The sequence below is a fragment of the Tupaia chinensis genome, unplaced genomic scaffold (assembly GCF_000334495.1).
Source record: "Tupaia chinensis unplaced genomic scaffold, TupChi_1.0 Scaffold144276_1, whole genome shotgun sequence".
Lineage (NCBI taxonomy): Eukaryota > Metazoa > Chordata > Mammalia > Scandentia > Tupaiidae > Tupaia > Tupaia belangeri.
Genome location: NW_006204133.1, coordinates 5,123,024 through 5,142,391, shown reverse-complemented (window position 1 = coordinate 5,142,391; position 19,368 = coordinate 5,123,024). Strand labels below are relative to the sequence as shown.

At 45.8% G+C, this 19,368-nt stretch overlaps 1 protein-coding gene across 1 annotated transcript in view; it reads right to left on the bottom strand.

Moving 5' to 3' along the window:
* Window positions 1–19,368, bottom strand: part of NPAS2 (neuronal PAS domain protein 2) — a gene marked incomplete in the record, with an annotated part of 111,510 nt that overhangs the window by 45,472 nt on the left and 46,670 nt on the right. The window contains 2 exon segments of the mRNA XM_014583397.2: window positions 15,010–15,123; window positions 16,093–16,213. Of these exon segments, the coding sequence (XP_014438883.1) occupies window positions 15,010–15,123; window positions 16,093–16,213 (235 nt within the window).

Below are 19,368 nucleotides of genomic sequence, written 5' to 3'. Positions count from 1 at the left end.
CTAAAAAAAAAAAAAAAAAAGAATCTTGTTGAGTACAAGAAAGCCAGCCTCCCATGCACGCAGGATTCTCCAATTCCATGATCATACAGAGGTTGTACAAACTCTCCAATTCTTGGGATCATGGCTGACCAGGCCCACCAGATCAGCTAGTCCACGAATGCTGGGGTGAAGTCCAGGCACTGGCACTTGCAAAAGCTCTGTGGTTTCCCTGTGTGCAGTCCCTATTGAAGATCCCCATGGCAAACCATCCACACTGCCTTTTCTTTTAAAAATCCACGATAGAGGGGCCAGCAGGTTAAGGTGCTGGACTCCAACATGGCTGACTGTGGTTCAAGTCCTAGACCTGGCAACTCGCTTTCTCTCTCTCTCTTTGGCCTACACCAAATTAAAATAATAATCATAAACAAAATAAAAAAAATTCATAATGGGGAGTACGTGGACATGACAGAGAGAGAAAAGCACCCTCAACAGGGTTTCCTCATGCCACAATACCCTTCCCCTAGCCCGTCACCTCCTCAGGCTGTTGAGTGGCCATGTGCACACACAGCATGTTTTCAGGCCACCCCAGGGATCCAAACCATGGTCGGCCATGTGGCTTCCAGCACTGCAGTTCAGTGCGCTATCAACTGCGCCACCTGGTGGGGTCCCTTCTCTCTTTAAAATGTAGTTGTCTGTATCCTATACACATTCTTGCAGATGAAAACCTCTTTATGTTTTTCACTTGAACTAAAAACATGTAGTGATCATACAGAGGTTGTACAAACTCTCCAATTCTTGGGATCATGGCTGACCAGGCCCACCAGATCAGCTAGTCCACGAATGCTGGGGTGAAGTCCAGGCACTGGCACTTGCAAAAGCTCTGTGGTTTCCCTGTGTGCAGTCCCTATTGAAGATCCCCATGGCAAACCATCCACACTGCCTTTTCTTTTAAAAATCCACGATAGAGGGGCCAGCAGGTTAAGGTGCTGGACTCCAACATGGCTGACTGTGGTTCAAGTCCTAGACCTGGCAACTCGCTTTCTCTCTCTCTCTTTGGCCTACACCAAATTAAAATAATAATCATAAACAAAATAAAAAAAATTCATAATGGGGAGTACGTGGACATGACAGAGAGAGAAAAGCACCCTCAACAGGGTTTCCTCATGCCACAATACCCTTCCCCTAGCCCGTCACCTCCTCAGGCTGTTGAGTGGCCATGTGCACACACAGCATGTTTTCAGGCCACCCCAGGGATCCAAACCATGGTCGGCCATGTGGCTTCCAGCACTGCAGTTCAGTGCGCTATCAACTGCGCCACCTGGTGGGGTCCCTTCTCTCTTTAAAATGTAGTTGTCTGTATCCTATACACATTCTTGCAGATGAAAACCTCTTTATGTTTTTCACTTGAACTAAAAACATGTAGGGCATCAGAAAAATAAATACATTATTAAAATGGAATCTGTAAGATTTTCTTTGGATTGAGCTCTCCCATCTTTTTGTTGCTGTTAATCTATTTATAGGTTCTTAAGTGATTCTATAATGTGGTCTTTTCTTGACTCACATGAATAAATTCACTTTACCAAACATATTTTTTTACTTCTTTCATATAAATACTAATACATGTTTCCAAACATGAACAGAAAGTAGGTAAAATAAAAAAGAGTGGTCTCTGGAGAGTTTACATCTGTCACCAGTTGACTCAGACCACTGCAGATTAATGTGGAGGGTGAGCCAAGAGATTATCAAGGGAAGGAAAGCAGTCCCACACAAGGGAAGGGCCTCTGGATGTGAACATCTGCATAATGAAAAAAATGAAGCCCAAAACAAGACATTACAAAATTTCCCAGATGTGAAGTACCCTCTGTTTGTATCTAAGAGACATCACCCAGCCAGATAATGGTCTAATAAAATGCTCCCAACCCCTTCAGAATACCAAATCCTTCCAAGCAAACTTCCCAAGACTTCCCAGGAATAGAAGAGAAAGCCTCCATAATCTACCTCTAAATAAAGCACCTCCTTTGAATGACCCTTTTGACCACTAAATTCTATCACAAAGTGGCTTCCTCCTGATTTCCTTAAAGGAGGAGTGGGGACGGTGAAGGGTCTCAGAAGGGAAATACCTGCCCCATGTCTAACCACTCCTAGTTTTTCCTTACGGGGAGCGGAGACTCAGGCTATGGATGCTTTTAAGCAGATGCTTTGGAGAGCTTACTGCTGACCTCACTGTCTCCCAATGTGTTTTCTCTGCTCTTTTAGAACTCCTCAGACTTTAAAGTTGCAAATACACCCACAAGGGAATTTTCATGATTGCATATAATCTGCACTTGATAAGCTAGACATTTTACAGACAGGCCCAGCATGGAGCAATTCCTCTTCTAAGCAAGCATTTCCCACCAAAACACTTAAGCCACTGAGAGGGCTTGATCTAGGGTGGCAGACAGTGAATCAAGGATGAGTGTTTTAATAGAAGCCAAGAGGAAAACCTTGGGAGGAATCAAGGGGAAGGAGCTACGTTAAGCATTTTGCCAATTGCGATGGAAATGGATTTTTCTTGCAGCACGAGCCTGCTTGCATGTTCTGGAGGGTTGGTATAGGAGCAAACTGCTCCCTGGGACTTCTCCGTCATACTCAGCACTTATGAGGACTTCTCTAGCACTTTGCATCCCAAGGTAGTTTAAAGGCATTAATTAAGGACTCAATTAGTTGTTTCAATTTAAGTAATAGAAAAAAAATATATCTAATTATAACTGGCTTCCCAAGCCTCTCAGAAGGATTAAACACTAAATACAGACACAACCTTGTTTTCTTAGATCTCTGACCTCTCATGATATATATCTAAAAAAAGTTCTTGTTTTCTTTTCTTCCTTTTTGTTCTTTCTTTCTTTTTCTCTTTCTTTTTTAAAGATTTTTGCCATAAGGTGTATGCACTCTCCAGAGACAAACAGAGAGAGAGACAGTGAGAGGGAAAATGGGAAATCACTTCCTGGGTGGGGGAAGGGATGGTCACACCACAGTCCCTTCTCCTCCATTCTCCGCCTGGGATTTTGGGCATGCACGCATACACAGCTGGTGTGATTTTCGAATCACCAGGTCCGGGACTCAAATTGTGGTCGGCCATCTGGGAGTCCAGAACCATAACTACTATGCCACCTGTTGGCCTCAAAGTCATTCATTTTAAAATAAAAATTTATTTATTTCTCCCAAGAGTTAGTGATATTTAGGAATAGGCACCCCCAGAAGAATCTTCACACAGAGACCTATCCTAGTCATAGCCAGCCAGGATCATGGGGACACACATGCCCAACATGTGGAGACCCCAGCAAACAAATCCCAAACCTTCCCATATGGGTCTGGCTGTGTTTTCACCTGGCTCAGGAAAATCCATTCTTTCTTGCTACATTTTCCTCCCTAGAGTCATATCACTCAAAACCGATCTTATTCTTGACAAAAGCTAAGTAGCTAAGCTTTCTCATGGAAAGACCTAAGCTTTCTCATGGAAAGACCCAATCTTGTTCTCTAACTCTAGCTCTGAGATGTATTTAGAAGGTACTCAACATCTTTTTAAAGGATGCATCTCTCATGAGATGACCTCTCATCTCCCATCCAAACCAGAGCTTCAGGAAGAGCCCTTCTGATTCCTACTAGTAACTAGCAGGTAGCCCTGAGACCCCAAGATGACCTCCTCCCTGCAGTGCAGTCTGGTGGGAAGGTGCCCACAAAATAGGGCTCTGGGTTCCATTATTGAACATTAGTGCTGGCTGGCAGGAGACCTGGGCAATAATGCAACTTCAGATTAGTACACAGTAATCACTACTCTGTGATGGAAACAGAGACATGCTCATCATGGGCTCCTGCTTGCAGAGATGCAGGAGGTGCTTGTTTTTGACTTTCACTCCACAGGTGCCATGGTTTGGATAATGATTTGTCCCCCAAAGGTTCATGGTCCCTAATGTAATAACACTGGGAGGTGGTAAGAGCTTTAAGAAATTGATCCACCTTCAATATGGGTGGCTGGGTGTGTGGGAGGGTCAAGTAGAGGAAGTGGAAAAGTCCGTTTCCTCTTCCTCTCTCTCTGGCTGCTGACCTGACTGCTCTGTCAGTCATGTTGTGACTTACATTGGAGGTGAATCAAATGCCAGCCCCATGCTTTTGAACTTTCTAGCCACCAGACTCATGAACCCAATAAACCTCTATTTGCTAAATATCAGCCAGTTCCAGGTATTTCTGTTAATAACATAACAACAGACTAGTACAATAGGTTATCAAGTCCTCACAAAGAAAACTGAAAGGATTTTGCCTTGGGCTGGAATTCCTGTGATTCCAAAAACAAGACAATCTCCAGGTTCTCTGGAGACTCAGAATGACTAAGGTCTGCCTCATTTGGAAGCACTTGAGTTGGCTTCTAAGTCTGTCTGATGACAAAGGTGAGCTCTAGAACACTTGGGATAATGAGACAGAGATGACTGTGAGAGCAGGAAGATGTCAGATAGAAAAAGAACTTGTTTCAGGTGTGGTTGGGGATGGCAACAAAGACACAGAGATGGCAGCGGTGACCAATAGTGGCAAAAGAACAGAAGGAAACAGTCGAAGATATACAGACTCCATCCCATGTAGTTGTCAGCTCAATCATCAGAACAAGTAAGTATTCTCATCAGCCATAGCCTGCTTATGTTAAGTTAGCTGCAATTCAGGAAGTAAACACAGTAGTAGTCTACAAAAAAAGTGACAAACAGCATTCGTGACACTTCTCAGAACAAATGAATAATAAAGTTGACGGGTGTCTGGGAAGATACAAAACAACCACTCATGAGATTTGCTTCACAAAGAATAAAGTTCCTAAATCCGAGATGCTAGACAGTGGTGAGGTGATAATGCACAGCTCTGTAAGGCTGACTCACATGGGAAGGTTCTGGATTCCCATGGAAAGGCCTCCTGAGTCCACTGCACATGTGCATGCTCCATGATCCAGGGTTTGCTGAAGCTGGGAGTGGATCACGGTGTCATGACCCTGTCAAGGTACTATCTTTGTCTTTTTTTTTTTTCTCGATATCTAATAAATAAATAAATTTTTTAAAATGTTCCTAAATCCCAATTGTGACAAACATGCTAAACATTTGGGCTATGATTTCGGGATGCTAAGGGGAAGATAATTTTCTGCACATTGGTGAGAAGTCATCTCATACTATTAAGTACTATTTTCAGGCTCTTCTTCTTCTTCTTCTTTTTTCTCTTTGCAGTTCTTGAATCAGTGTGCTCTGAAAAGCCAGCTGGCTGGGGCCTTAGAGTGACAGCATGGCACTCCTGCCCATCTCTTGGCCTGGGGCACTGTCTACCTGGTTCGGGTAATGCTTGATCCTTCTTTCTCTTCTGCCAGTTCCGTTTTGCACAGGGAAGAGCTAGGTTGGAGATGAGGGAAAAGCCACAAGAGAAGCTGGGGATCCGAAAGTTGCTGGATCGAAGAAACTTAAAGGGAAGCTATATGACCTTAGTATTTCTGGTCCTCTGGCATTCATTAATTAAACTGAGTATTCTCAGGGGCTGAAAGACTGTGATGGTATTGACAAGCTCTCCAGTAGATGGCTGGGGTAGACAGGACCAAATTATCTGTACTCTCAGGGAAGCGAACTTCCCAGAAGCCCCTCATGCCTATCTTCTAAGTAAATACCTCCTGCCATTTTTAGCAGTTATGGGACAATGTGTCTGAAACAAGCAGAAAGATGTGGTAGGTAAGTACATACTCCTCATCACTCCATTTTAACAGGGACCTAGATGTTAGTGCAAGGCGCCCCCTGGGTACTATCTGTGCCATATGGTCATCTTCACTCCTCTGCAGTCTAATCAGGCAGCAGGGACCCCCAGGGAAGGATGTGATGCTCATGGGCTGGGTGGAGAGGACACTCTGTTTCCTATCCCTTTTTCAAAATGAATTTTTTTTTTCTGTGATGAACAGAGAAGAGAGACAGGCAGATAGCACCCCAACAGGGCTTCAACCAGTCCAGGTTCATGGTGCATTCGGAGAGGTCTCTGGACATGAACCCTGAACCTTCCCATGTGAGTCAGCCTCTCAGAGTGTTGCATGATGGCGGCACGACCACTGTCTGGCCCCTGCTTCCTACTCTTAGGGGCTTGTGGCCAATCAGACGCTCCTTCCATAAAGCTGTCCAAACTCACGTCTCCATCCCAGTGAGGTCTGGCAAGCACCCACTCTGTTCTCTTAAATGAGACATTTCAATTAACTCAGCTCAGAAGAAAAAAAATAACCACCTCCCAAAAAACAGTCCCAAAGCCATAAAATGAGGCAAGCTACAGAAGCCCCGTGGAGCACATGGAATCAAGCTGAAGTGGTCCACCCAGCCAGTGCTTCCATCTGACTGTGTGGTTAGAAGTGAGTGGGTAAAACGAGGGCAGGGAAACTTTTAGACTCTGGTGTGTGGTTTCTGGAAAGCCCAGAGTGGAATGTTTGCTGAGGGTGACCTATTTGGAACTGCACCAGAGACTTTTGAAATACTGCTTTTTGGATCTCAGTCAGCCGCACACTGAAATCCAAGTCTGGGGGAGAAGCGAGGGCTGAAATCAAGGATTGCCTTCTTCCTGACATAAGGAAGCTTTCAGGAACGGGACCTGCTTATTAGGGACTTCTTAAGGCAAACTGTCTACCACATCTCTGAAAATCTTCTGGCCCTCTTCCTGCCAAGAGGGCAGTGGGGTGGCGATGCAGGACTTGGGTGTGTGGGGTTTGAGAAAGGCCTTGTGGGCTCCTCTGCCAGAAGACATAAAAAGAGGGGGTGATGTATTTATCCTAAACCATCGCCCTCTCTGATTTTTCAGAAATTTTTGCTGTAGGTGCATATGCTCGCCAGAGAGACAGAAAATGAGAAATTATCCCTGTGGGGGGATGGTCACACCACAATCCCATCTCCTCCATTCTCCTCTCAGGATCTTGGGCACGCATGCACATGTGCCTGGCATGAGTTTTAAGCCACCAGACGGGGGACTCGAACTGTGGTTAACTATGTGGGAGTCCAGCATCTTAACCACTCCACCACCTGTTCTCTCTCTTTTTAAACAAAGTCATATAATTTCATCTCTGTTCTAGAAACATTCTGTGTGTCCAACTAGTGGCCCACCCCGCTGCTGCTGGCTGGCCAGGACCACGGTGGGCTTTTCCAGGGAGAGAAGACAATGGAGGCACACGCTCGAGCTCGGATTCCTCCAGGAAGCTCATGGCAGACCCAGTGAGAAACGGTCCTCAAGGGAAACACTTGGAACAAAGGCTACTTTCCTGTCCTATTTCCCGACACATACTAAAAATCTGGGTTAAAGATGTGAAGTCCTGTCTCCCTTTCCTTGTCCCTCAAACATCTGCGGCAAATGACAAATTTCTGAGGAATGACTGAGAAGTGCAAGTATTGAAATGGGGAAAATTCCACTTGGCTCAAGCATTTGGGCAACAGTTGCTGTGTTTACACTGCCGGTGGACCGTGCGGCGGGGGCAGGGGTGAGGGAACACGGGAACACGGTCCGGCAAGTCTGCAAACGTCCGATTAGCAAGTGTAATCTCATTACTGAGGGCAAAGGTGCTTTTGTCCCTCTCCTTCCTCCAAATTCCTCCCAACTTAGCCCATGAGCCCTGGTTACAGGCTGGACAGTCCCGGGCAGCAATTTGGGTCAGCAGGAAAGGAGACAACATCTGTGTCTACAGGGTTTAAGGGTCTCCAAAGCCCTCCCTGCCTCAGATTCAGCCTAGAACCCACCAGTTCCACACTGGGCCATTTAGTTTGGGGCCCGAGGGTTCCTGTAAATGTGATTTTTGAGTAGTAGCCCAGCACCTCTGTCAGCCCTGGGCCAAAATATGTTGAAGGCATGAGCTCTGGGGTGGGAGGAGTGTGTTAGAAACGGCCTCGGGTGGGGACACCCTCTGAACGCGGGGCCTCAGGGAAGGAGGCCAGAAGCCTTCCAGCACTAGAGGAACAGGGTGGGAGGCAGCTCCCCAGGGGAAGGGGCACAGGATGGGGAGTGAATGGAGGCCACAGATGAATGACCTCAACACGCTCTGTCGTTTGAAGGCCCCGAGCCTGGGCAATTTACAAGGCATAGGAAGTTACACAGGCCTGGTTACCCAGCATAGGTTGACTGGCATTTAATCTTCACTTTGGATTCAAGGTCAAAGAAGTGGTGGGAACCTCCCGAGAGTCGTCACTGGAGCCCTGGAGTGTGCTCTGGGGTCTGCTGAGAGCTTGTTTGCGCTAAGGGAACAGCATTACTTTCCTGAGTCTGAAGTTTTCCGTGTGAGTCCTGGCCCTGGCCCTGGCCCTCCCAGAGTGTGCTGGGCCAAGAGCGCCAAGCCTCAGGGTAGATCAGCTCTTTTTTCTTTCCCTGTGCAATATTTACGTGCTGGGTGCAGACTATATATACTAGACCCAGGAAAGGTGGGCAAGTCCACCGTGGAGTGAGGGTCCCACTCAAACCTGATAGGCTCCAAAGAAGGAAGTACCGGGTCATGCCCTCTGAACTAAGCAGCCCTGGGCACAGGAGTACAGGGCCTCAGAGGAGCACAGCTATGCCATCAGGTAGTGACAGAATGCCAGGTAGCAGGAGGGGCCTGTGTTCTGAGTCTGGGGTTTCATTTCAACATCAGTTTTTCTGGGGGTGGTAAAGCATAAGGATTAAAAGAGTGTGCTTTGTGTTCATACTCAGGGGCCTGAGTATGAATGTAGGTCTCCCCCACTTCCCACCCACACCCCTCAGAGGCAACCTTTTATATATCAGTTTTCTCTTCTGTAAAGATGGAATGATACCAGTAGATCACCTTGTAAGGTTGCTGTGAGGAGCAGATGGTGAACGCAGGGGCTGAACCCAGGGCCTGGTTCTTGGGACATACTCCCAAGGGGAACTACTTTTATTATCTCATGGGTCAATGTTTTTTAAATAACCTGTGAAATTAAATTTGAATTCTTACAACAGAAAAAAACAATCATAAAATTAGTCTAGAATCATAAAAGGTCTCATATCGCCAAGGAAACACTGAAGGAAAAATTGGAGGCATCTTTCTGATCTCTCTATGTGTATGTATGTAGGGGTGTATGTGTGTGTGTGTGTGTGTGTGTGTGTGTGTGTATACATATATGCATCACAAAGCTGTGATAATCAAAACAGCATGGTACTGGCACAAAAACGGACACAAAGACCAATGGAATAGAACAGAGAACCCAGAAATGAACCTCCAAAACATACAGCCAACTGATATTTAACAAAGGGCACAAGATAAGCCATGGAGAAAAAAAGTCTTTTCAGCAAATGGTGCCAGAAAACTGGATGTCCACCTGCAGAAAAATGAAACTGGACCCTCATCTCTCACCATTAATAAAAATCAACTCAAAGTGGATCAAAGATTTAAATGTTAAATCCCGAACTACAAAACTATTTGTAGAAAACATAGGAGGAACATTTGAAAACATCAGACTAGGCAAAGATTTCTTAAATAAGACCCCCTAAAGCACAGGCGAGAATTCCCAAAATAGACAAGTAGGATTACATCAAGCTAAAAAGCTTCCAAACAACAAAGGAAGTAACAGAGTTAAGCGACAACCCACAGAATGAAGCACTTGCAAACTATGCTTCAGATAAGGGGTTGGTAATCAGAATATAGAAGGAACTCCCGCAGCTCACTCCCACATAAAACTACTGGGTCTTTGGAAAAGTCATGACACATTTTTTGCACAGAAAAAAAGAAAAATACATCATGACTTCTCTGACAAACCAATAACAATACAATTTAAAAAATGGGCAAGTGAGCTGAACAAACAACTTTCCAAGGAAGACATACAAATGACCAAAATGCATGTCAAAAAAAAAATCCTCAAAGTCTCTAATCATAAGAGAAATGAAGATCAAAGCTACAAGATATCACTTAACCCCAGTCAGAACGGCTATGATCCAAAACACTAAGAACACCAAGTGCTGGTGAAGCTGTGGTGAAAAGGGAACCCTCCTACACTGTTGGTGAAAATGTAAATTAGGTTAGCCACTGTAGAAAGCAATGTGAAGATTACTCAAAAATTTACGAATAAAACTACTATATAATCCAGCAATCCCACTCTTAGGTATTTACACAAAGGACAGGAGAATACGAAGTCAGAGAGACACTTGCACACCCGTGTTTACTGCAGCATTATTCACAATTGCTAAGACGCAGAATCAACCTAAGTGACCAACAACTGATGACTGGATTGAGGAAGTGGGACACATATACACTATGAAACATCACTCAGACATGAAGAACCGTGAGACTCTGTCTTTCAGTACAAAGTGGATGACTATAGAAGAGTTCATGCTAAGTAAAGTAAGCCAGGCTATGAAAGGTAAACACCATCTACTCTGATCCACAGGTACCAAATGTATGTACTCCGTGGCAGAAATGGAACTATTTAAAGACACAATAGTAGTAGATGCCAGGTACTGTATGGGAGGGGGTGGTTAGTAGGGGATAAGTGAGAAGAGTGCAGGAAAAAAAGCAGTAAGCATTTAATAGACACAAGAACATAAGGTTCTTTGTTGAAAACATATATGTTGATATCATTGATCTGATCAGCACACACTGCCTGGCATGCTTTGAAAAGCCATGTTGTATGTCATAAAGATATAAAACAATTAAATGCAAACAAGCAATTATAAAATTAAAAAATAGAATTCTTTCTTTTTTTTCCCAATTTTGTTTCTTGAGAGAGAGAAACAAAGACAAGCACCCACAACAGCCTTCCTGGCCAGCCAGGATCACAGACATGTGTGCACCTCTGGCATGTGCAAGTGAACTAAGGAACCAGCCTCCCCAGTCTTCCATACGCTGTAGTCACCACTGCAGAACTGCGTACTACCCTGGTACCACTACAGTGGGGGCTGAGTTATTTCTTTTATTTCTTTTTTATTATTATTATTATTTCTTTTTTTGGAGAGGTTTTTGCTACCGGGCGCGTGCGCTCGCCAGAAAGACAGAGACAGAGAGAAAGAAAGCGAGAAATCACCCCCCAGAGGGGATGGCCACACCGCAATCCCTTCTTCTCCTTTCTCTTCTCGGGATTTTGGGCATGCAGGCACACGCACCGGGTGTGAGTTTAAGCCACCAGGTCCAAAACTCGGACCGTGGTCAACTACATGGGAGTCTAGCAACATAGCCATTACGCTAACTACTGGTCCCTTGCTTCTTTTATTAAACCATAGGTCAAAAGTGCTCAAGTGTTGGCAGTTTTATAGGGATTGATCATAGAAATTCATTTACCTCTGGCAGTTTTTGCTGTCTATTTTAATCTGAATTATCATTGTATTTCATGTGTTCCATGGTTACATCTGGGGACTCTGAACACAAGGAAGTCCTTCTAACTATGGTTTGTACAACAGGCTCTTGAAAGACAATCTGTACTCTTGGTTTGAAAATTTCCACTTGTAATGCCGTGTGTTTATAACACTAACATTTCCGTTTCCCCACCTCCCCCCTCCAAAATCACACATAATTCAACACAATTGTTCAGGCAAACAAACACGTTTCAGCTTGAAATGAAAATAAAGCCTTGCTAGTTAAGAAAAATCCCAGGTATTCAGAATAAAACCTGCCTATTTCCTTGAAATCCTCTCAGAGGTGATAAATGACAGGCTGCTTCAAAGTGATCTTCAGCAATGTACTAATGAGAGGTGTAGGTGTCAAATCACAAAGGGTACAACAGCTGTTCATCAGCCAATCACCCGTCCGTTCTTTTAATTGTGTGTACTGTTGTCACGGGCCACCATCCCATAACAATGAGTAGCACCTCCTAATTCCCACAGTCTTGGCATTCTGGGTGCGAGGGTGCCCTCCCCCATGCATGTGGCCACTGAGGCTATGCTGCTGTCCCAACAGCTAGACTATGGCCAAAGCACATGCATCACACACACAAAAATGCAGCAAAACACACCAATACAAAAATTTTGTATTTTTATATTTTTGACCCCCATCTGAGGGGGTTAAGGGGAGAAAAGAGGCAAAACATTCAAGGGACACGAAAATGTCAAATTGTTGACAATAATGTGTATGGTAATCTGTCTGGTCTAATACACAGTGAATTCATGATGGGAAAATTCACTTTGTGTACGATAAAGACATATAGTCATTGAATGTAAAAAAATTAAAATAAAAAAATTGATCATCTCAACCTTTTTTTTTTTAGAGAGATTTTTGCTATAGGGCGCATGTGCTCACTGGAGAGGCAGAAAGAGACAGAGAGACAGAAAGTGAGAAATCAAGCCCTGGGATGGCCGTGCTGCAATCTCTTCTCCATTTTCTCTCAGGATCTTGGGACACACACGCACACGCATCCAGCCTGAGTTTTAAGCCACTGGATTCGGGGCTCAAACCACAGTGGACTACGTAACCATTATGCCATCTGCTAGTCCCATGTTAACCGTCTTTAGGGGTACAGTTCCGGGTAGTATGTACATTCATATTGCGATAGTTCAGCTGTCACCACCAGGACTCTTCATCTCATAAAACAGAAACTGTCCTCAGTAAAGGGTTCCACATTTCCCCCTCCCTCTAGCCCCTGGCAACCACCATTCTGCTTTCTGTCTCTATGACCTGGACTACACGAAGTACTTCATACAAGTGGAATCGAACAGTATTTGATCTTTGGGGACCAGCTTAGTCACTTAGCACAATATCCCCAAGGGAAATCTGTGTGTACCTGTGTCAGAATTTCCTTCCTTTTCAAGGCTACTGAATATTCTAAAAGTAGGTGCATGCCAATTTTTTTTTTTTTTTTTTACCCATTCATCCACTGAAAGATTCCTGGGTTGCTTCTACCTTTTTGTTACTGCAGACAATGCTGCTGAGAATGATGCAAATATCTTTTCAAACCCCTTTCACTTTAGCGTATAAACCCAGAATGAAATTGCTGGGTTCTATGGTAGTTTTATGCCTTTCATTTATTTATTTTTTTGAGAAGTGTTTGCTATAGGGCACGAGTACTCGCCAAAAAGACAGAGATGGACAGAGAGACAGAAAGCGAGAAATCATCCCCCCAGCTGGCCACACCGCAATCCCTTCTCCTCTATTCTCCTCTCGGGATCTTGGGCACACACGCACACTTGCCCGACATGAGTTTAAGCCACTGGGTCTGGGACTCGAACCACGGTCAACCACGTGGGACTCTAGCGACATAGCCATTATGCCAACTGTTGGTCCCTAGTTTTAGGCATTTTAAGCCAATTCCAGACCACTCCTTCTATTAACTCAACAATAAAGTTGTCTGAAAGTCTTTAAGATGTTTTAATTTTTAATGCCTTTTTAAATTGCAATAATGCTGTTGTATCCATTAAAGCATTTTCTTTGCCATTAAAATCTCTATGGAATGGCATTTGGCTTCACACTAAGGGCAGTGCGTCTCAAAGTCCAGCACCTCAGAAACAGCCAGTCTTTTCCAACTGTGCATTCCTAGTTTCCACCCTCAGATCTCCTGAACCAGACCTGAGAATCTGCATTTAACAAGTTGCCTCACCCTAAAAACCACTACAGTAGGGTTGGCATGTTGCCGGGTTTTCTATGAGGTACTGGGAGACCAATTTGAGTGGGCAGCCCAATGAACTACCACTCATTTCTTTGTGTGGTTCATTAAATGTCTGTCTCACGAAGGTTCGGCAAGCCTTTCAGCTGAGTCAGACTAGGTATGGCCAGGCCTTGGCTTCATCTTGCTTTGCTCAGATTTAGGGGCCCACTTGGGAAAGTGGACCTCCCATCACTTCCAACCAGTCAGGCACCCAAAGCCCTGGATGGGGTAGTTCCCAGACGGGCCTCTGGGTTGGCCACGGAGCCCTGCATCCTGGCATAAGCCCTAACATTGTTCTGGCAGGAAGAGGCTGTCCAACATCTGGTTGGAACCTTTTAAGCAAAGCATGTATATTTATGCAGACTGGGGGTCATCAGAGACTGAAGGAAAAATCCTGGTTAGAGTCAGCGTTAGGACTTGGTGTTATTGCTGTGGCTGGTTCTGATGGCAACTCTGGGACTCATTTGACTGGGTAATAGATAGACCCGTCATGGTCCAGAGTTAAACAACAGTAACTAAAGCAGCAAAAATGAGAGCTGCTCTCGTCTCCCACCAACCCTCCCCCTGCCTGCAGTTCAGTGTTCTGTCTTGGTTGGCCTTTGGTATTTTTCTCTTCTCTCTTTCTCTCATCCCCATCATTACTTTCTTCCTTCTTTTCCCCATATTTGCTGTTTTAGAAAATGTCAGCTCTGTCAAGAGTTGTTCGTCTTGTGTTGAGTTTTGAGAAGCGCAGCAAATACAACACAGGCCTGACTGTGCTTAGCCCAATGGGACTTGGGCTGGGAATTTCTGGCACCAAGCCTGCATTTCCATTTTGCACGGGTCAATGTGAAAATGACGATGGAAGCCCAGTTTCCAGTGGCTATCTCTGCAGCCAGAGTCTGGGTAATTCATTATGTGGGTAATTTTAGAAAATAAGACTTTACTACTTGGCTTCTCCTGCTTCGTCACTCCTTCATCCAAGGCAGCTTACTGGCTCACTGTAAATCGGCCCCCTTCTGGTGCTTTAGGGCCACAGAGAGCAGCAGACCTATGAACCAGATCAATTAAAACATGCTCACAGCAGGAACGGAAAGAGGAGGATGAAAGTGCAAAAGTGAGGTTACCGATCTTCATGTCCCATCAAGGCCTGTTTGGCGCAGTGTGTAGGCTGAGCCTGCTCTTTATTAACTGTAAGTTGTTTCTCACAGTACAGAATTATTGTATCAGCCTGAAAATAAATGAACGAGTAACATGCATTTCAGCGGGGCTGTGTGCACTGGCACCCACAGGCATGGGAGTGTATTCTTTCACGGGAGCGGGCACTGATGAGCACAAAAAACACATCCTGGGAACAGGAAAATCCAAATGCAAATAGGAACACACATTCTCCCTCCTCCTCCCTGGCTGATTCTTAGACTCCCATGTGCACGTGTGCATGCTCAAAAACACTGTCACCAGTACGACAATTAAAGCTTACCATTGTTGTAGGAGCGAAAATTTCCTACGAATTTTATGTATTCATAAGTTGGAAATTCCTTTGGGTTCAAGCTGCCTCGGAGAAGATGGCAATAAAACTCTAAATCGTTGTCAGCTGTGTCATTAAAGGAAGACAAGAAACGGGAGAATGAACGTTACACGGACTTGAGACCAAACCAAGTGTGTTGGCGAAAACGAACGCGATTCGGTCTGCGCGTGGCCAGGGTACGTCTCTTGTTGGGAATGACTTGGAGACCTGGTCTCTAACCTCTCCCCGTAGTCCATGGATGTTCTCCATTCCATACTGGGACCCAATTAGTCTTAATTTGCTCACAGATGTCTGTGGTTGGTTGTGTCGGCATTGATTAGTTCCGGTTGTTTTCATATGGTATATTAAACTAAAGCTGCTCATTTAGAGCTGCTCTCTTTAATTTAATCTCTTTCTCTGCTTTGAAGTAAAATCAGATGTACGACAGAACAAATTATTCATGGAAAATGGACGAAGGCTTGAATGCATGCGAGGATCTTTGCTACCTTGTGCCACTGCGCCTGCTTCGGTGGGGCATGCGTGGTGTGGTAGGCAGCAGGGCATCCAGGTTGCCAACTATTTTGATAAGAACTTTAAAATCCCATAAAAAATGCAACTGTATATAAATAACCAGATGACAGCCTCGGGAAGACGGAATTGGGAGTTTTGACCTAATTATTCAGTTTTCAGTTGGTTACTTGGCATTATACAAATTCAGCATTATAAGTAAGCAGATTCTTCGTTAATGTTTGCACTGTTTATTACTGAAAGTCTCATGTACAAAAAAAGAATCTCTTGTCACACAGGCAAACCAAGTTATTACTCTTAAGCGCTATGCTTTCAAATTTTCCACATAAAAGCTGAATGTCTTACATATTCCAAAATCGAGCTTGAGCTTTTCACTTAAAATATACCTCTAAGGATCTTCGGAAATGTTCCTAGTCATGAGGAAAATGATTCTTAAACCTAATCCTCCCTCCTTAATTCATTCTCACCTCCTTTCAAAAGTAAAATTCTTATCTTTTATCTTATAAAAATCAGTAAAGCTAAACTTACATTTTAAATACTCTGGGGAGGGGGGATCCGTCACAAGCATATGGGAAGAAAGCATTTTATAAACTTCGGAATGTTCTTGTTCTGGAAGGAAATTTAACAAGTTCTGATCCATGACATCTGACTGAAAAAGAAAACAGAGAACCAAGGCACACACTCAACAAAGATGAAAACCAGAAAAGCCGAAAACCAAACAGACCTGACAGTTCAGAACTAGTCTGTGAAAAGGAAAGTTCAACATCTGACCTTCTGGCAAAATCTCTCTGCCATCTTCAACTGCACTCGAACTTTTCCTCGTTCACAGGCCCCTGCGCTATCGCCCCGGGGTCTAGGCAAGGACTAAGAGTTAAGTCAAACAAACCAGTAAAGAGTACAGACCTCCTCTGGCTCGAGGGGCGTCACTGTGACACTCCAGAATTCCAGCTGTGCCCGTGTGGGGTGTAGGCCACGTGGAGCCTACAGCCAGGCCAGTCACTCATTTAAATGACACCTCCTCCCCTCCCACCCCCCAGAGTGCAAGAAGAGTCTTTCCTGACCTTTAGCAGCCAGAGGGCTGCCTGATTATTTCGGAAAGGTCTCTCGTCCATGGAGCTGCACTTTCTGGTGCCTGCCTGGGCACTGGGGATAGACACCAGCCACAAGCTAGAGCCTAGATAAAACTGCTCAATAAAACTGCCCGTGAGGAAGGAAGTGGCTGATCCTCTGCGCCATTACAGGAGCTACTAGCCGCATGGATTCTGTGTGACCGAGGAACTGAATGTTTAATTTTAATGGAAATTTAAATAAACACACGTGGCTAGTGGCTACAGTACTGGATGGTGCCCGTAGTTGCTCATGGTGGAGACTGGCACGTCGTTTTCTCCCAGTTTCCCTCAATAAACACCCACTCCTGAGCTTCAACGCTATCTGCACACACTCTCGAAGTGGAATATCCAGCCAACTCTCTCTCCTGTGCTCAGGCTCAGCCTTCCACTGCCTCTCAGAGGCCCCCAGATGCCCACAGGTGTACCCCCAACCTCATCATTCTTTCTTGCCGTGCTGTCTCCACCCCTTGCATTCTCATCTCCATATATGGCATTTATTGCCAGCTGGTCACCTGCCTATACCAGACTCTCAGGTGGCATCCTCAGCCCCACCCCTTCCTGTCCTCACCTCCACACCCAAACAACGCCCAAGTGCTGTTCACTTCTGCCTCGAATCCTCTCTTACCCATTCACTTCTATGTCTATGGCTTCTATCTTCATCCAAACCACCATCATCTCTAGCCTCGGGGATGATTTGGTTTAACTGGTCTTCCCACATCGACTTCGGGCCCTGTCCAATCTATTCTCCCCAAAGAGGCCTTCTATCAGATCAAGTCACTGCCTTGCTTACAAGTCTCTCTTGCCTTCTTTTTTAGATTTTTGCATATGCTTGCCAGAGAAACAGAAAGTGAGAAATCACCCCATCGGGGAATGGCCGTGTTGTAATTCCTTCTCCTCTTGAGACTTTGGGCCCACATGCGCACCTAGTTTCAAACTGCTGGGTCCGGGATTAAATCCATGGTCAGCCACGTGGGAGTCCAGTACCTTAACCACTACTCCACTTGCTGGCCCCCATCTCTTGGTTTTTAATCACTCTAGGCAGGAAGATGATTGGCCTAAGGGCATGCATATCTTTGCCTACATGGTGAGGCCCAGCCCATGAGGATGGTCTGGCCACGATGAGCCATCAGCACCTCAGCACTGGTGAGTGCCAGGCTTCAGGACAGTGTGGACAAGAGCCCCAGAGCCAGGGTTTGTAGCTGTCCCCGCCCCCCCCGAAGCTGCACTTTCCTCGGCAGCTGTGAGCATCAGGTGAGCTGGAGGGGCAGCAGTTGGCGCTCACCAGCTGCTAAGGATGGTTGAGTTCTGAATGACCACTTCAGGGGTGACCACAAAGGCAGCTACCCTGCAGGGGCATCTGCTTGTTCATGCCACGTCCTCTCCCCGACCAAACTCCAGGAGAGTAGACCCCAGCTGGCAGCCTTGTTTACCGTGTATCCCTGACAACCAGGATGTGGCCTGGCCTTTGAAGATCATGCACTGCCCAGCTGGAAGGACGGCATGGCCAGCTCTCTGAGAGAAGTAAGGGCAAGATGCACAGAAAACTGAGGATGGTGTGCTCACATCAAAGTGATGCAGTCCCCCAGGGAACAAAGTCTGGAGGCAGGAACTCCTGAGGAGGGTTTGGGACTCAAGATGGTGGCAGTGAGGCTGCCGGGGGTGGGAGGGGGCTGCAGGAAGGACACAGCATGCACAGGCTTAACCCTCTCTTCCCCATTCACTTCTATGTCTATGGCTTCTATCTTCATCCAAACCACCATCATCTCTAGCCTCGGGGATGATTTGGTTTAACTGGTCTTCCCACATCGACTTCGGGCCCTGTCCAATCTATTCTCCCCAAAGAGGCCTTCTATCAGATCAAGTCACTGCCTTGCTTACAAGTCTCTCTTGCCTTCTTTTTTAGATTTTTGCATATGCTTGCCAGAGAAACAGAAAGTGAGAAATCACCCCATCGGGGAATGGCCGTGTTGTAATTCCTTCTCCTCTTGAGACTTTGGGCCCACATGCGCACCTAGTTTCAAACTGCTGGGTCCGGGATTAAATCCATGGTCAGCCACGTGGGAGTCCAGTACCTTAACCACTACTCCACTTGCTGGCCCCCATCTCTTGGTTTTTAATCACTCTAGGCAGGAAGATGATTGGCCTAAGGGCATGCATATCTTTGCCTACATGGTGAGGCCCAGCCCATGAGGATGGTCTGGCCACGATGAGCCATCAGCACCTCAGCACTGGTGAGTGCCAGGCTTCAGGACAGTGTGGACAAGAGCCCCAGAGCCAGGGTTTGTAGCTGTCCCCGCCCCCCCCGAAGCTGCACTTTCCTCGGCAGCTGTGAGCATCAGGTGAGCTGGAGGGGCAGCAGTTGGCGCTCACCAGCTGCTAAGGATGGTTGAGTTCTGAATGACCACTTCAGGGGTGACCACAAAGGCAGCTACCCTGCAGGGGCATCTGCTTGTTCATGCCACGTCCTCTCCCCGACCAAACTCCAGGAGAGTAGACCCCAGCTGGCAGCCTTGTTTACCGTGTATCCCTGACAACCAGGATGTGGCCTGGCCTTTGAAGATCATGCACTGCCCAGCTGGAAGGACGGCATGGCCAGCTCTCTGAGAGAAGTAAGGGCAAGATGCACAGAAAACTGAGGATGGTGTGCTCACATCAAAGTGATGCAGTCCCCCAGGGAACAAAGTCTGGAGGCAGG